Source organism: Stylophora pistillata, chromosome 13, assembly GCF_964205215.1.
Source record: "Stylophora pistillata chromosome 13, jaStyPist1.2, whole genome shotgun sequence".
Taxonomy (NCBI): domain Eukaryota; kingdom Metazoa; phylum Cnidaria; class Anthozoa; order Scleractinia; family Pocilloporidae; genus Stylophora; species Stylophora pistillata.
In genome coordinates, this window is record NC_142531.1 from 18,556,522 (window position 1) to 18,573,484 (window position 16,963).

The window sequence follows — 16,963 nt, forward strand, 5'->3', positions numbered from 1 at the left end:
TCATCTCAATAAAACGGAAGGTTGTTTGCTCAAAAGAAGGCCTACCAAGTGGGGGGGGGGGTCACGGGCACCCCAGGAACCCCTCCCCCGGCTATGCCTTTGTAGTGATTCTCCTTAGTGTCTGCCATACAATTCTTATGAAGTTAGTTAGGAGAAAAAAAGTTTTTTTTTTTTTTTTTTGGGGGGGGGGTTGTTTAAAGGAGAATTATGCTCTAGAAACCATATAGTTTTCTTTCCACAATTATAAATTGAAAGCGATCCTTGCGATCGGTGACTCCAAAGCTGAGACGCTAAGCTTTATAGGATTTTAGATAACATACCTGATACGAAAGGAAACACTACTAGTTAGGAGTCGTTTTCTGCAACAAACATAACTGTTCCTTCAACATGATGGCTATCGGAGACTATGAATATATTATCCACCCAATTTTTAACGATATTTTACACCCAACATTATGAGGCCTGTGCACCAGTGGCTCAAATGTACTACGACTGGAAATGCCCCAGCTAAAGCCACATTCACACCAGCAACGCTGTTAAGTTCAACCAGGTGAAACTGCATTTTAGCCACAGAAAACTGAAAAACTGAATTTTATGAGGGATTCAAGTGATGATTAACTTTTATGTTCATTTCGCTAAACTTTAAGTGACCAAACATTGGTCTAAGCAACTTCTTTGAGGAAAACAATTTTTTAGAACATATATGTTAAACAAAGCAGCTTTAACAAATCTTTTAGCTTTGGTGAGTTAAAGACTCTTCAGTCTCTTGTGAAACCAAGTTTAGTCAAATTTTGGCAGCGATTCCAAAGAACTTCCTTACCGAAGGTAACCAGAAACTATGGACCCAACCTGTGACTGTTATCCAATATCGAGAGAGTGCCCTGGGAACGAGCTTACCCGCCATCTTGGGTATTTAGAGGGGACCAAGCGAAAAACTCACGATGTCTTGAATATTGCATTGACAATATGAGTAAATTGGACATTTATGCAGGTAGGAGGTTTCGTCGTTATAAAAAGGAGTTATCTGGTTAAGAAATAACTGCTTTGGTCTCAAAAATGGTGTGTGGTGATGGCAAAGTTTCGGTAAGTGATAATAAATTTGGAATCAATGAACTGGCAGAGTTTCGAGTTATGGAAACCGATAATTTCACTCCTAATCGAAATAAGAGAAGAAAGGTTTGTTTCGTTAATGGTGTCATTTATCAGCTGGCTATTAGAACTCGACTTCATATGTCCAGAATCAGTAGGGTTTCTCTCTAGAGTTAGCTTCGATTGAAAATTTTTCCTTCGAAATTTCTTCGTATTCAGTTTCTGCTATACCTTTTTTTAAACTTAATGTCTCCCTAAGTCATTATGTTGTGGTTCTCATAGTCTATTAGACCAAAACAGAACAGGTTCATCTCTGTGAGTGTGTGTTACTGAAAAGTAAATCATCAGCCTAAACGGCGACCCAAACTTGACTATTAGGAAACAGAGTCCCTATAGCAAGTAAGAGCGTGGTTTAAATAGTAACTATTGAAAATGCTAAGTCAGTTCTACCCAGTTAAATGACATTCATAAATTGATGGTATTAGCATACGCATGTATTACGCTGGGTTTGGCACACGCCCTTAGCCATACAAAGGTGTGATATTTTTTCAAATTTCAAATAAAATTTTATACCGTACGAAGGTGGCAAACGTAAAAAGTTTAAAATATTTAAAATATTTAAATAAATAATTGCGCGTGTTGAGTTCATAAATGTAAACTATTAAATAAATAGTTTCGCGCGTATTGGCTTAAATTATACTTGATTGGACAAAAGAAGCTCTTCTACTGAGCTCACTTAGTTTTTTTGGAGGCTACGTTGACCCATTAAACAAGGTTAATAATACGACCATGCGGCTTTCTGCTAAGATTTGAAAATATATTAGGTAAGTTATGAACCCAATGTAAATGTATTCAATACATTATTTAATGAGCTGTTATAGCTTTAACTATGACTTAAAAGCTTCAGTGATGGTTGTTCAGATTAAGTATAGGTAATGACATGATTCCTTGCACAATCTGGTGTTAGTAAGCACAAATAAACCTTTTGAAGACAACAAAATTACACAAGCTTGTAGGGTGAGTGCAATTTGTAGTCTTTGAAAAATGCAAAAGTGGTTATTTACATCAAATAAAGTCAAGACAGACGAAATTTTGACAGCATGCATGCTATTTGTAATTTGCACTCATGTTACAACTTTGGACTGGTGTTACATGAAAAATGCACTTGTTTTTAGCCAAGCGGAAGTGCATAATTTTTTAATGTATCTTCTTAATAGTTATGTTTTAAACTATGACTTACAAGCTTCATGGTTGCTCTGATTAAAAGGTGAAAGTAATTGTTAATTATGACCAATTTAAATATCACATTGGGATTTTGTTGTCAGTCCTTTTCAACATGATACTTTTTTTCGTCATTTTCTTTTCTAATTCACAGATGCTGTGGCATGGTATGTAACATTTTACATGTAGTGTTAAATTGTTTTTAACAAAGTACTTCAATGAGATAGAATAAATATATGAAAATCATATATTTTGAACTGCGGTATTTGATACGTATGATGGACGATCCTCGCAGTAGATAGCGCTATTTGAGCAATAGCGAAATTCAGACCTGAAAAAAATCAGGCCTGTACGGGACTCGAACCACTGACCTCTGCGATACTAGTGCAGCGCTCTAACCAATTGAGCTAACAAGCCAACTGAGAGCAGGCCGTTAAGTTGATTTGTAATGAACCCGTGAAAGTGATAAATGAGATAGAATAAATATATGAAAATCATATATTTTGAACTGCGGTATTTGATACGTATGATGGACGATCCTCGCAGTAGATAGCGCTATTTGAGCAATAGCGAAATTCAGACCTGAAAAAAATCAGGCCTGTACGGGACTCGAACCACTGACCTCTGCGATACTAGTGCAGCGCTCTAACCAATTGAGCTAACAAGCCAACTGAGAGCAGGCCGTTAAGTTGATTCGTAATGAACCCGTGAAAGTGATAAATGAGATAGAATAAATATATGAAAATCATATATTTTGAACTGCGGTATTTGATACGTATGATGGACGATCCTCGCAGTAGATAGCGCTATTTGAGCAATAGAATAAATATATGAGCGAATAGAATAAATATATGAGCAATAGAATATATGAGCAATAGAATATATGAGCAATAGAATATATGAGCAATAGAATATATGAGCAATAGAATATATGAGCAATAGAATAAATATATGAGCGATAGAATAAATATATGATTTTCATATATTTATTCTATCTCATTTATCACTTTCACGGGTTCATTACGAATCAACTTAACGGCCTGCTCTCAGTTGGCTTGTTAGCTCAATTGGTTAGAGCGCTGCACTAGTATCGCAGAGGTCAGTGGTTCGAGTCCCGTACAGGCCTGATTTTTTTCAGGTCTGAATTTCGCTATTGCTCAAATAGCGCTATCTACTGCGAGGATCGTCCATCATACGTATCAAATACCGCAGTTCAAAATATATGATTTTCATATATTTATTCTATCTCATTTATCACTTTCACGGGTTCATTACGAATCAACTTAACGGCCTGCTCTCAGTTGGCTTGTTAGCTCAATTGGTTAGAGCGCTGCACTAGTATCGCAGAGGTCAGTGGTTCGAGTCCCGTACAGGCCTGATTTTTTTCAGGTCTGAATTTCGCTATTGCTCAAATAGCGCTATCTACTGCGAGGATCGTCCATCATACGTATCAAATACCGCAGTTCAAAATATATGATTTTCATATATTTATTCTATCTCATTTATCACTTTCACGGGTTCATTACGAATCAACTTAACGGCCTGCTCTCAGTTGGCTTGTTAGCTCAATTGGTTAGAGCGCTGCACTAGTATCGCAGAGGTCAGTGGTTCGAGTCCCGTACAGGCCTGATTTTTTTCAGGTCTGAATTTCGCTATTGCTCAAATAGCGCTATCTACTGCGAGGATCGTCCATCATACGTAAAGTACTTCAAGTAAACCCTTGTGGGTAATCTATAATTTACATAGGTTTTGGGAGCAGAGTACGCATAGCAGTAATTAAAGGTATGTTTAAATAACAAGATAATTTGGATATATCAACAAAAGTTGAAATGGTAAATTGGCCACCGTAATGATTACAAACTATGTAATCATTACGGTGGCCAATTATTACTGTAATTATCACCGTAATGATTACAAACTATTGTAATCATTACGGTGGCCAATTTACCATTTCAACTTTTGTTGATATATCCAAATTATTTCGTTACTCCCACCGACGCAGCCCCAAACAGTTTCTTTCGAAACTATCAGCCTTTATTCATTTAAATAACAAGGCCCAGTATTGGCTGTCCAGTAAAGTTAACACAAATGTGAAGTCTACACTTTACTCATTCAAGTAGCCCATTTGGTGGAAGCTTTGGTGATATACAGGTCAGAATGATGGATTTACATTTGAGGGGTTTGGCCTGGCACTGTGGTCTCGCAGTCTCTCTCTCTCTCTACTCAGGAGTATCAGTGAGTACCTGGTAACATGACTGGAAAGTACTATCAAGAAAGTACCATGTCTTGCTCAAGAACACAATTCAATTATCTAACTGGGAACCTCTTGACCCTTTGTGTAGAGAGCTGACCAATAAACCTGCACATCCTCAAGATAACACATTGGGCTCATAAAATTTTACTATTTAATTTTTTTCTTCCTTGTAGGTTAGAAGGAGCTGTTTGTGAAAGTCAGAAAATGGGACATGTTAATCTTGATTCATTAATAAGTGATTGTAAGAACACATCGCAGTGCATTCAGATGCTTTTACCAATGGAGGAAGACTCACTTATACTGGTAATACAAGAGGGGGGTGAATAGGGGTATGCAAATCTGCCGATCCGCTATGATTTGATAACCAAATCTGTCAAGCCGTTAAAAAATATTGTTAAATCTGAATCCGTTCACTACTTGTCTCATAAAAAGGTGGAAAACGCACCTTGAGCTGTTGTGTGTTAGCTACGTAATGGCTTTCCCATCGAGCGAATCACAATCGGTGGGGTACAGTGTCATGGATAAGGGCGCAAACACAGCAGACGTCTCAGTGCGTTACTGATGCGTGACATGCAGAGAGTCTCGTCCATGACAAAAAAATACACATACTCAGATAAAAACGCATTTCTGACGATCGTTCAGATCCACGATCCGAACTTCCTCACAAGCAAAATCCAAAATCCGAACCTAAAAAATCGACGAAACCTCAAACCGTTGCAATTTCAGGATCTACAAATCCGTAAAAATTTTGCTCTAAATCCAAAACCCGGGCAAAATAATTCTCAGAATCCGTCAATCCATTAGCCTATTCACCCCCCTCATACAAACTACATTTGAGTTTCTTTTCACTTGTTCAAGGCATTCCGTTAGTAAATCAAAGTGGGATGGGAAATGATGTGATACTAGCCAAGGAGTGAAATAACGAGGGAGTTTTGGGTCAGGTCACATAACATCACCTCTAGCTACATGACCCTACCCAATCTTCCCCTTGTTTTGCTCTGCTTCCACGACTGAGCTGCTAACTATTTTTCTCTGTTTTACTAATTGAATGTGTGGAACAGGCCTAAGCTCCTTGTTTTGAATTGAAATAAAATTCACTTTGTAAAATGAGGGGCAATAGTAAACAGTGTAATACTAGCTGAGAAGTTAAAAAAAAAGAACAAGGGAGTGTTCCTTGTTTGTTTTCATTGTTCACAAGGTGATTTACAAACTTTCGATGTGTTCTCCCAACATCCCATGTGGCTTTATAACATTATAGAGCCTGGATAATTGTGTTTTATTGCTCAAATATTTCTGTGACCTTGCAATTAAGATCTTTTTAAAACTTACTTGTCATTTTGACCTCTAGAATGCCCTTGAGGAAATTTCTATATCACTGGAAAGTTATCTTGAGACACTTCACAAGAAAAAGAGGCAGCTTGACTATGGATACACTTCAGACTCAGGTAACCCCTTAACCTTTAACTTCAAAGAGTGACCAGCCTCTAATTTCTCCTAACAGTATCATTGCTGAATCAAACCTTAAGGTCAGGAGAATACAGAAGAATGATCACCAGACAAAGAGGCTGTTGATGATAAAATATATTCTCCTTGCCAATGCCAAAGGAACTGTATAGTGAAGATAATAGAGAATATGCATACTAATGTTTGAGTGTGGTAGGTTGTGAAAGCTCTCACCCCCTGGTTTCATCTCTTGAGAATGGATGGCTTTGAAGAATGATGTCAATCAGTGAAAGGCATTTCTCATATTTTTTGCATGGATACAAAACCATGATAAATCAATATCTATTTATCATGCCCAGTTTAGGATGTCTGTAAAGTTCTGCAAGAATCCCTTGTAAACTTATGAAAGTATGGGACCCCTACAAACTCACTAGTTTTATTACTCGATGTATGGTGAAAGGAAGTAGTTTCTCCTTGCAAAGGTTTCTTCGTCAATGCCACAAGAAGGGCACTTTTTTTTTCTTATCACATTTTGAAGTCACAGGAAGGGCACTCTTTTCTTATCACATTTTGAAGTCACAGTAAGGGCACTCTTTTTTTCTTATCACATTTTGAAGTCACAAGAAGGGCACTCTTTTTCTTATCACATTTTGAAGTCACAGGAAGGGCACTCTTTTTCTTATCACATTTTGAAGTCACAGGAAGGGCACTCTTTTTCTTATCACATTTTGAAGTCACAGGAAGGGCACTCTTTTTTTCTTATCACATTTTGAAGTCATCTATGATCTTTTACTGAACAGACCCACAGCAACATGAAATCAAATGTTAATTTCTTTTACCCTTTAGAAATGAATCCAGTGAAAAGTGAAAATAGTGATTGTAGAAGGTGAGCCTAATTAGCTCCATTTTCTGCCTTTAAAAGCACACACAACCCACAATTCCTCTATTCGCTCCGACGGAGGGCTAACGCTCGAAACGTCAGCTTTTATAATCGTAACGGTGGCCAATTTACCATTTTAACTTTGTTGATACATTGAAATTATGAGCCTAATTTAGTCAGGAGAAACAGGCCAATTGTACTTCCATGTTACTTTTATTTGTTTTACAACCCTAAAAACTCAAAAGACAGCTCTGATGGCTCATAACTCTTTAACTCCCGAGATCTCGTTGAAAATTCTACCCTTTAGCTGTTACTCATTTCCTTGTACTGTAAATTAGCAACAATAATTTGGTGTACCTGTAGATCAAGATAACAACCTCTCTCTGATAAGTTTGAGTATTCTCATTACCTGTTTGCTCGACAATGTATAGATACTATAGGGAGAAGTTTCTTATTAATCACATCGGGAGTTAAAAAATGATTGGCTCAAAATATGGCTTTCTGGATGTAACTTCTGGTAGAACCCTGCTTTCAATAGAATACCAACCCACCCCACCTCTGCCCCTCTCTTTGTGAAACTCATCCTAACCCGCTTGTAGTTGGGGATAAACAAGTAAGCTTTTATGTTTATTTAAGAGATACCCATAACTGTTTTTCGATCTTTCTCAGGAGAAAAGTTGCAATTCAAGACACAATTGTTTCTCATGGTCTTATTAAATTCAGTGATGTTATTGGCCTTAACGATGCCAAGCAAGCATTGAAAGAAGCTATTGTTACACCACTACAATTTCCGCACTTTTTTACAGGTGAGAACGTCTTTTTATATATAGGTAATTGGTTATATCAACTAAGTTGAAATAGTAAATTGGCCACCGTAGCGAATAAAAAAGCTGACGTTTCGAGCGTTAGCCCTTCGTCAGAGCGAATGGTGGAATTGTGGGTTGTATGTGGTTTTATATGCAGAAAGCGGAGCTACGCCATTGGTGGGAACATGGCAACGAGAAAAACGCGAATAAATTAGAGGAATGAAAAGCGTTCGTTGATACCTGTGGGATTAAGAGTGAATTGCATAATTGACCTAAAACTGAAACATAATGTGAAAATAGAGATTATTCCGTGAAAAGTGCCCACGAACGATTTTAATTCATGAGTTGCGACACATCAAAAAACAAAAGAGAGAGAGAACGAGTGAGCGTAGTGGACGGGTGAGTTTTTTGATGCATTGCAACAAGTGAAGAAAAATCGTTAAATGCTGTTTTAATTTCATAGTACATACTTAAATTTTTTCCTTACTGACCGACACTGTTTTCAAGATTGGAAGCGAACGACCGTCAAAATACATTGTTTGTCCAATCAGAGACGCCAACGATAATGCTTCACAGTGTAATTCTCAGGATATATGAAATAAAGAGCAGTTTTCAATCGAGTTTTCGAAAAACCCAAACTAAAGTAACTACAATAGCAATTAGAGTGAAGGTTGACATTGTCATCAACCAATTGGAACTCCAAGTAAAAACAAGCAAACTGCTTAAAACGCGGGAAAAACGCAAGTGACCCAATCACAATTGGTTTTAGTTTTGAATCTGATAGGTTGACAGAGAGAGACGAAAGTTCTTCTGGACCGACCAACCACAGAGCGAAATATAAAGTAAAAGCAAACTAATCATAGCCGCTCTGTTGAAAACTGTTTTATTGCTCTTGTTGAGTTAAATGACTTACAGCAATTCACGGTCACCTTGATTGTTTCAATCGTTGTTAGAGGTATTTAGATATTTCTGAATTGTGACGTTTTGCAGGAGGTCGGCAGCCATGGCGGCGAATACTGCTGTATGGACCACCAGGAACAGGTACTCCAGTTTAAACCTTTAACTCCCAGAAATGATTAACATGTAGCTTCTCCCTACAATATCCATACATTGTCCAGCAAACAGGTAACGAGAATACTCAAACTTATCAGATAAAAGTTTTATTGATGTAACACCAAATTCTCGTAACTAATTTACAAGGAAATGTATAGCAGCTAAAGGGGAGGATTAAATATCAGATTTAGGGAGTTAAAAGATAACATTAACCTATGTCATTAATAGTCCATCGTTAGGCAGTAATAGACAAAAATAATATATGTTCTAAGGAAACAAAAGTTAAACAAAATGTGAATAAAGTCCACGCGAATAACCCTAGTTTACGTGATCTTTATCCGAAGTTTTGAGCATTTTTCAATTGAGAGTCGAAAATAATCAGCAATTAAACGGATCAAGTAGAGCCTGAGTGTAGCGAACATTTAAAGTTGCATTAGTTATAAGATTTGTATCAAATCATTGTAATAGAAAGTAACAAATGAAAATGTTCCTCTCGTCTCTACTTTTTGAGACAACTCAAGAGATCCGGAGTTGCACCAAGCAAACTTGTGCAATTCTATGTGACCTGTATTAGGCCTGTCTTGGAATACGCATGTCCTGTATTCCATCGTTCTCTACCAAACTACATCAGCGAAGGTTTGGAACGGATCCAAAGAAGGGCACTCAGAATCATCTATCCTGACCTGTCATATAATGTAGCACTGGAAACAGCTGGCCTTACCCTACCGAAACTTCACGAGAGGAGAGAAAAGATTTCAACCAATCTGTTTGACGAGATGGTCCGTAAACCCACCCATAGACTCCGCAGCCTCCTCCCCCAAAGGAAGAGTTGTAGATACGCACTGAGGCGCAAAAGTGATTTCACTCTCCCCATATGCAAAACCGAGCGCTTGAAGAACATTTTTGTCTTTAGCTATTTAGTAAACTTGCGCCATTCCCCCTCCCGGTCAGATGCAAAACTAACATCAATCGCGACTTTGTTATTCGCGTTTTCCCGCACTTCAAGAAGTTTGCTTGTAGTCACGCTTTGAGTTCTCAATGGTTTATGATGATGTCAGCCTTTGTTTTGATTGCTCGTTGTGATTACTTTGGGTTTGTTTTCTCAATTGAAAACTGTTCTATTGTCATAGCTGAAAATTACTGCTTCTGTTTTTTGTTTAATAGGAAAAACAAGACTAGCGCAGGCTGTGGCTTCAGAGATCAATTCTGTATTTTATAGTGTGTCCAGTTCTGATCTTGTATCCAGTTGGGTCGGAGAGAGTGAAAAGTATGTACAAAAGATAAAAAGTTCTCCTCAACTCAAAGACTCCCATGAGTGACCAAGACAGAATTTCTCCTTACAATATTAATACAATATCAAGCGGACGAGTAATAAGAAAAGAGACAAATATCAATAATAATAATAATAATAATAAATAATTTAGCAATGGACATTCCACTGGGTGGCTCTTCTTGACCACTGTTTCCATATCGAATTGGAATTTGGAATGTTGGTTTTTGCGGAGGGAGGAAAACCTGAGGACCCGGAGAAAAACCCTCGGAGCAAGGACGAGAACCAACAACAAACTCAATCCACATGTGACGCCAGGTCCAGGAATCGAACCCGGACCACAGTGGTGGGAGGCGAGTGCCCTCACCACTACGCCATCCCTGCTCCCCAATAAGGGGAGTTTGGTTGATCCAATACCAAATTCTCCCATCTAACATCATAAGAATTGTATGGCAGATAGTAATGAGAATTACTAATGAAATCTTGGGAGCGAAAGGGTTAATGGTTAGCCCGCATGGCAGTTGGTTCCGTTTCCTTTCAGCATGAGTCACGTCAAGACACTAACGAAAAGTAGCTAAAATATTTGGGGCTTTTCAAAGTTTCAACTGGGTTCCCTGCTCACAGCTTTCACTGGTCTTCGCTGGTTTCCAAAATACGAAGTGAGCATCTCTTTTCCTCCTTGTCGGCATTTTAGACAGTTTTCTGTATCCTCATTTACTCCCAAGCGAAGAGAGGTTTTATGAGGGGAAACTTTTGTTCGTTCCAAAACCAGGGGTCCCAATAACTCTCTAAGGCGAAACTTAAACACGAGAACCTCTTCTCAGGTAATTCTCCTTACTGCCTGCTGTACAATTCTTATGATGTTAGTTTGGAGAATATGGTATTGGATTAACCGATAATCCCCTCATTGATATTTTTCTTTATTCTCATTACTTGTCTGTTTGATGTTGTATTGATACGGTAAGGAGACATTCTGTCTTGGTCACTCAAAGGAGTTAATGGGTTAAACAGAGAGTCGTAAGAGGCCTTATAAGCGACGGTAGACCGCCGGTAACCGGCTGTTATTGAAACCCTTGCCATATACTAAAGGTGACTCGCTCAGGGCTGCAACTCTAATCTAAGATGTTAACCTTCAGGGCCCAGTTGTTCAAAGTATGGATAACGCTATCCAAAGGATAAATCGCTATCCAGAGGATACGTATTGATGAAACATACTGCACTATCTACCGAATTAAGATGTAGTAAGTGAATAGCGTTATCCTCGCTTCGAACAGCCAGGGTCAAGAGGAAAACTTAAAAAAAAAAAAGATACAATCCTAACACATTACTGCTGATGGTGATGCTTGAGCCCGGTCCACGAAATTTTTTCTCTTGTTTCTTGTAGTTGGATATCTATAGAAAACGTTTCGAAGCCTTAAAAGTGCTGGAAAAAAATTAAAAAAACATTTTTTTGCTTTCAAAATACGCGCAATTTACCTTCAAATTTGTCCCGGTCATCGCGCGGCCAAAATCGCACGTGACGTCACATTGTGTACCCAGATTCTTCGAAGCCAATGGAACTTTCAGAAGAGTCGGACTCAAAGGAATCATTAGAATCACTGGACATCTTTGCCTTTCAGTGCACTATCTATCTACTACGAAGTACTGCAGATGATCCTCTTAGCGACAACAGACCTTCGCGGCAAAGGTACACAATGTGACGTCATGAATAACTTCTACGGCGATAAACTAGGTCCCAGTCTCCGGCGCAAATTGCGCGTATTTTGAAAGCAAAAAAAATGCATTTTACATTTTCAAGCTTTTAAAGCTTCAAAACGTTTTCTATAGATATCCAACTACAAGAAACAAAAGAAAAAAATTCGTGTCATATGCACTTTAAATGTTGCGGTGTCCTCAAGTAGTATTTGTAAACAAAACTTTATAGAGTGATAGACGTGCTGATTGTCTGCTTTTTTATCTGGTTTCGTACAAGGCTTATCAAGGAGCTATTCCAAAATGCAAGGAGCCAACAAGTTCAATCAGTGAGTGTATAGCTTGATTAATTAACACACGAGTCAGTGTGAGGTCTTTACGGTCTCTACATTTGTGCGATCTTGTTCATACTATTTAAACAACTGTTTGGAGTTCAGAGTTTTCAGATTTTCCAAGCTTCTTTTATGACTTATTCTTAACTACAGATGGAGGTGAACCAATTTTTTATTACCGGCCGGTTGTTAGATATTACACCATCAGTAGGCCTCAGGCTCTCTTGACAAGAGGGCTGATTTGATAAAATAACTGTCCTTTCACTGTTGTCTTTTTGCCTTCTTGACACTTTTCATTAAAATAAGTGTTCAGATAAAAGGTCGCGCTAAATTGAGAATTGTTAAGGAAGCGGCTTTGGAAAACAGCAGCTAAACTATGTTTGAATAACTGACCCTTTATGTTTCTAGCGAAGTTTTTAACTTGATAAAACAAATACGTCCACGTTTTCAGGCTCTCAGTGTGTTTTTAAGTCTTTCAAAATTTCACGGTTAGGTGTACTTTAAAGTGCATACGTGAAGTCGTCCTTAAATTTTCTTCCCCAATATCAATTTCTGCTCTTAGCAACTAGTGTGTTCCCTGCCAGGACCTTTTAACGAAGGCATTGAATTATAATCACCAAACGGAAATACTACCGAGGTTTCCATTGGCAAAAACTGATCAAGGATGCTTACGGCAACTAAATATTACTCTTTGTCAAACGTCCACAAGCGCGGATTTTTCTTTAACAAAACTTCGATTCTGCATCTTTAACACCGTGGTTATTGACTAATTTGTTCCCTTTCAAATCAAAGTAGAACTGTTCAATGCAGTCCTTGTGATGGTTTATATCAAAAGCCTTTTTCAGCACTTGTTATACTCTCTTGTATCTTCTAGGTCATTTTTATAGACGAAATTGATAGTATCTGTAGAAAAAGAAGTTCGCGGGAAGAAGAGTACACTCGGAGAATTAAGACTGAGTTATTAAAACAGGTTGGTAGATTTTATAAATTGATCTTCGCGTCTTGAGATTACTAATCGAATAATGTTTTCTTCGTAAATCGCTCACTGAGCTACCACAGTTCTAAGTTTGAATTTTCCATGTCGTTTCGTTGCTGACAGCAAAGATGTTGGTCTGCTATAAGATTGGTTTTAGGGCGCATTTCAATTTCGCGTTGGTAAAACCACCCCTCTCACCCTCCTAATTGAAATCGGGGTGTCCCTCTCTTCTGAGGGAAGGGGGTGGCAGTACACAGTCTAATTCGAGTCATAGCTCCAAAATTAAAACTCTGATAATCACACCTGCTAATCAAAGCCAGGGACAATCTCAGAATGAGTTTGTGAGAACTCAAAATAAAAACAAGGAAACTGCCTGAAGCGCGGGAAAACGCGGGTAACGATGTCACGGTTGGTTTTAGTTTATCATCTGATCGGTTGAGAGAGTGGCACAAGTTTTCAGACCAATCACCGAGCGAAGTGATACAAAATCAAAGCAATCCTGGATTACCTTTCACATTCAATTGAAAATTGTTCCAACGGCTATCATGTAATGTAAATTGTTTTAAGTTATAATTAATTATATAATTAAAGTGCGGTGTTTTACAAGAATTTCCAGCCCTGAAAAAAGCCGTGATTGCACACATGTAGAATAACAGTCCCCTTTTAGGTGTCTTTGACATCGCTAATCAGCTGCAGAACGTCAGTCGCCTTTCGCACTACTCTGTCGACTTTTCTTCTCAATAAATGCCTGTGGTGTTTATCCAATAAAGAGAGTAACGCATGGTTACTTGTAGCTATGGAATTTCTCTTCTCGTGTTCAACTCGATATCTCACTCGTTCGCTTCACTCTCTCGTGAGATCGAGGTTGAACATTCGAAGAGAAATTCCATATATACGCACGCCCCATGTTTTCGGCTATATTTAATTCTTCTTTCGGATTTTTTTTTCTTTTTTCTATCTTAGATGGAAGAGGCTGACGTCCCGGCGTCAATAAATCACTTCTTCTTGCTATGTGCGACCAATTGTCCTTGGGAACTAGACCCCGCCTTCCTTAGAAGATTTCAGAGAAGAATATACATTTCATTACCAGATAAGTAAGTCTCGAGTTATTTTAAAACGAAGCACTCCAAAGTAAAGACCGAAGAAAGAGGCGACCTTAATTAGAAAGAATGAAGTACTCAAACTTGAAAGCGATGAACCACGAGGTCGAGAATGAAGTACCTGTAACTTAACTCAGTCGAAAATGAAGAACTAAAAGGTCTATAACGAAGTACCCCGAACTCGCTCGAAAATGAAGAACCACGAGGTCTATAACGAAGTACCCCGAACTCGCTCGAAAATGAAGAACCACGAGGTCTATAACGAAGTACCCCGAACTCGTTCGAAAATGAAGAACCACGAGGTCTATAACGAAGTACCCCGAACTCGCTCGAAAGTGAAGAACCACGAGTTTGAGAACGAAGTGAACCCGGAACTCGGTCGAAAGCAAAGAACCACGAGGTCGAGAACGAATTACCCTGAACTCGTTCGAAAGCGAAGAACCAAAAGCTCGAAAGCGAAACCTTAAGGCATCCCAATTCTAAAACAAAACGCTCGTGTCCCGAACAAAACAGGAATAGAACGTATTTTCTTATGTTTGTGGATCGGAAATCCATCGATGTGACTTTATGGAACAACCTATATTGATAAAAATTGTTAAGTAAACTTTGTCGAATTTACGGAACTCATATTTCCCTGTTTTATTATTTGTGACTCTCAAACCGCTCCTGGACGAGTTGGCCCTTCGTCAGAGCGAATGATGAAGGGCAAACGCTCGAAACGTCAGCTTTTTAACCCTTTACGGTGGCCAATTTACAATTTCAACGTGGTTGATATTACCAAATTACCTTGTTACCCCCACCGACGCAGCACCACAGTTTCTTTAGAAACTTACCCCCTTTATTCATGAGTCCTTGGACGAGGTTACTTGCAATAGTAACTGATGTGTGATTTAAAGAATGATCTGAGAAATGTGTTTCCCTCTATTTGTCTACAAACATTTTACACCTCCTAATAATTTTTGATGAATTAAATTTCAATTTCAATTTCCAAAAGTCAGCAATATCTTTTTTTAACCACAGAGATGCACGTATCGCGCTAATGAAGATACACTTGGGAGCCACTCCATCATCGCTCACTGCGGAGGATTGGTACCTACTTGGTGACAGGACTGGGGGCTTCTCGGGCAGTGATTTGTCAAACTGCACCTCGGATGCCATGTTTGAGCCATTACGTGATCTTGAAAACACCACTCGCTGGAAGATGAACAAAGGTAAAATGCTGGAGATGGTATCTAGAGGTAGAGTCCTTTTGGATTGAGTACCTAAAGGCCAAAACCAAAGTAAACAAAACTGCTACTGCTAATGAGAAGAATGGAAAACATTGGTCCAAAAAAACTGGAACCATTTTCTCAACCAATCAGATTCAAAATTAAAACCAATCACGACTTGGTCACCCACGTTTTCCCGCGTTTCAGCCAGTTTGCGCGTTTTCACTCTGAGTCCTCATTGGCTGCTCATGACATTTCCCTGTCGTCTGATTGGCTGTTGCGATTACTTTGATTCTGGCTTTACGGCCCTCAGTCGAATAGCACTCTAACTATGTTGCTAAAACATGAAACAAGTGGAAACATGGAAGGCATGAAGGTGGCCCTAAACCACAAGTTGTGAATTCAAACCTAGTGCTGCCATTTGATTACATCGATTTGTAATTTATTTGTAATCTTACGTGGCTTGTAGTTGACACCTCTCTTCCTCTCAGATCTGTTTTACGTACCGTGCTCTGAACTCGAAGACGGCGTCATACATTCATCCATGAGGGATCTTCCTTCTCAAAAAGTATGTTGGCTGGAACTATTTTCAGTCAGGAAAATGCACGATGTCAGAGGTTACTTACAGAATAAATAACGATTACTTTAGTTGAAAGTAATTCCTTTTGTAACTTAAAGGCATGTTGAAAGCGTTACTGAGAATGCGTTTATAATCCTTTGTCTTAAGATTTATTATTGAAGGTGCTTTCTCCATTACACCCTTGTAGATTCAACCTCGTCATGTGAGACTTGATGATTTCTTGAAAGTTTTATCGCACAATACAAGCACAGTAGCCGAAGAAGACCTGGAAAAATTTGAACAGTTTACCATAAATCTTGGACAGAGGGGTTAAACCCGCTAGTTGACCGCGTTACAGGAAAATCTTAAACTAGTACTGCAATGAACAAAGTGTGCAACTAAATCTAACGCCTAGTTAACGTCAGTTTTCGAATGAACATCGAAAGTCGTAAGAGATTGCCGATTGGGTTGCCTCCCTTTGCTCTGTGATTTGTGTGGAAAACCTCCGTCTGGAAAAAAAAATACAGAACTAAACCAAAATTGTCTGATCACTCACATTTTTCATCAATAATTAAGTTTGCTTGTTTTTATTTTGAGTTCTTTTTGGTTCCTTGGCATCTTTCCCTTTGGTTTCGGATTTACGATACCAAGATAATATAAACAGTTTTTATCTTGACGACACCCAATCGATTAGTGCACTGGAATGTTGCGGAAAGAATGTAGGGTTGAAGGGTCGCCGTTCATGGAAAAGTTACTGCGGGATGAAGAACCCTCAGTTGTTAGGTTTTGTCTCTTTAGAAGTTTGTGTGTTGGACGCACTGTCAATTCTGGTCACTTTTAGCATAGCGGACCGAGGTGTCCTCACGGACTACAGCTTGTTTGCAATCCCTTTCCCAAGAAAGAGGTAGCAAGGTAATTTTCAAGGCCCGGCCCGGCGGAATTTATACCTTAAAGGAAAAGAAAAGGTTAAAACTTAGAATGACTGTGAAAATCAGGGAAAAATGTACGGGCAAATACATAAACCCCTTTCGAACAAGGACAGGTTGACCCCGTTCGCCTTATTGGGGGCGGTAGGTGGGC

General features: G+C 38.8%; 1 protein-coding gene across 1 annotated transcript; it reads left to right on the forward strand.

Moving 5' to 3' along the window:
* Positions 1-179: 179 nt before the first annotated feature.
* Positions 180-16,473, forward strand: LOC111333034 (vacuolar protein sorting-associated protein 4B). The gene is made up of 14 exons (XM_022938554.2): positions 180-991; positions 2,465-2,477; positions 4,738-4,867; positions 5,913-6,009; positions 6,854-6,893; positions 7,557-7,693; positions 8,684-8,734; positions 9,911-10,013; positions 11,989-12,037; positions 12,915-13,010; positions 13,980-14,110; positions 15,137-15,327; positions 15,816-15,892; positions 16,092-16,473. Exons 1-14 carry the CDS (start codon positions 967-969, stop codon positions 16,215-16,217), a joined length of 1,266 nt encoding a protein of 421 aa, XP_022794289.2. The 5' UTR covers positions 180-966; the 3' UTR covers positions 16,218-16,473.
* The last annotated feature ends 490 nt before the right edge of the window (positions 16,474-16,963 follow it).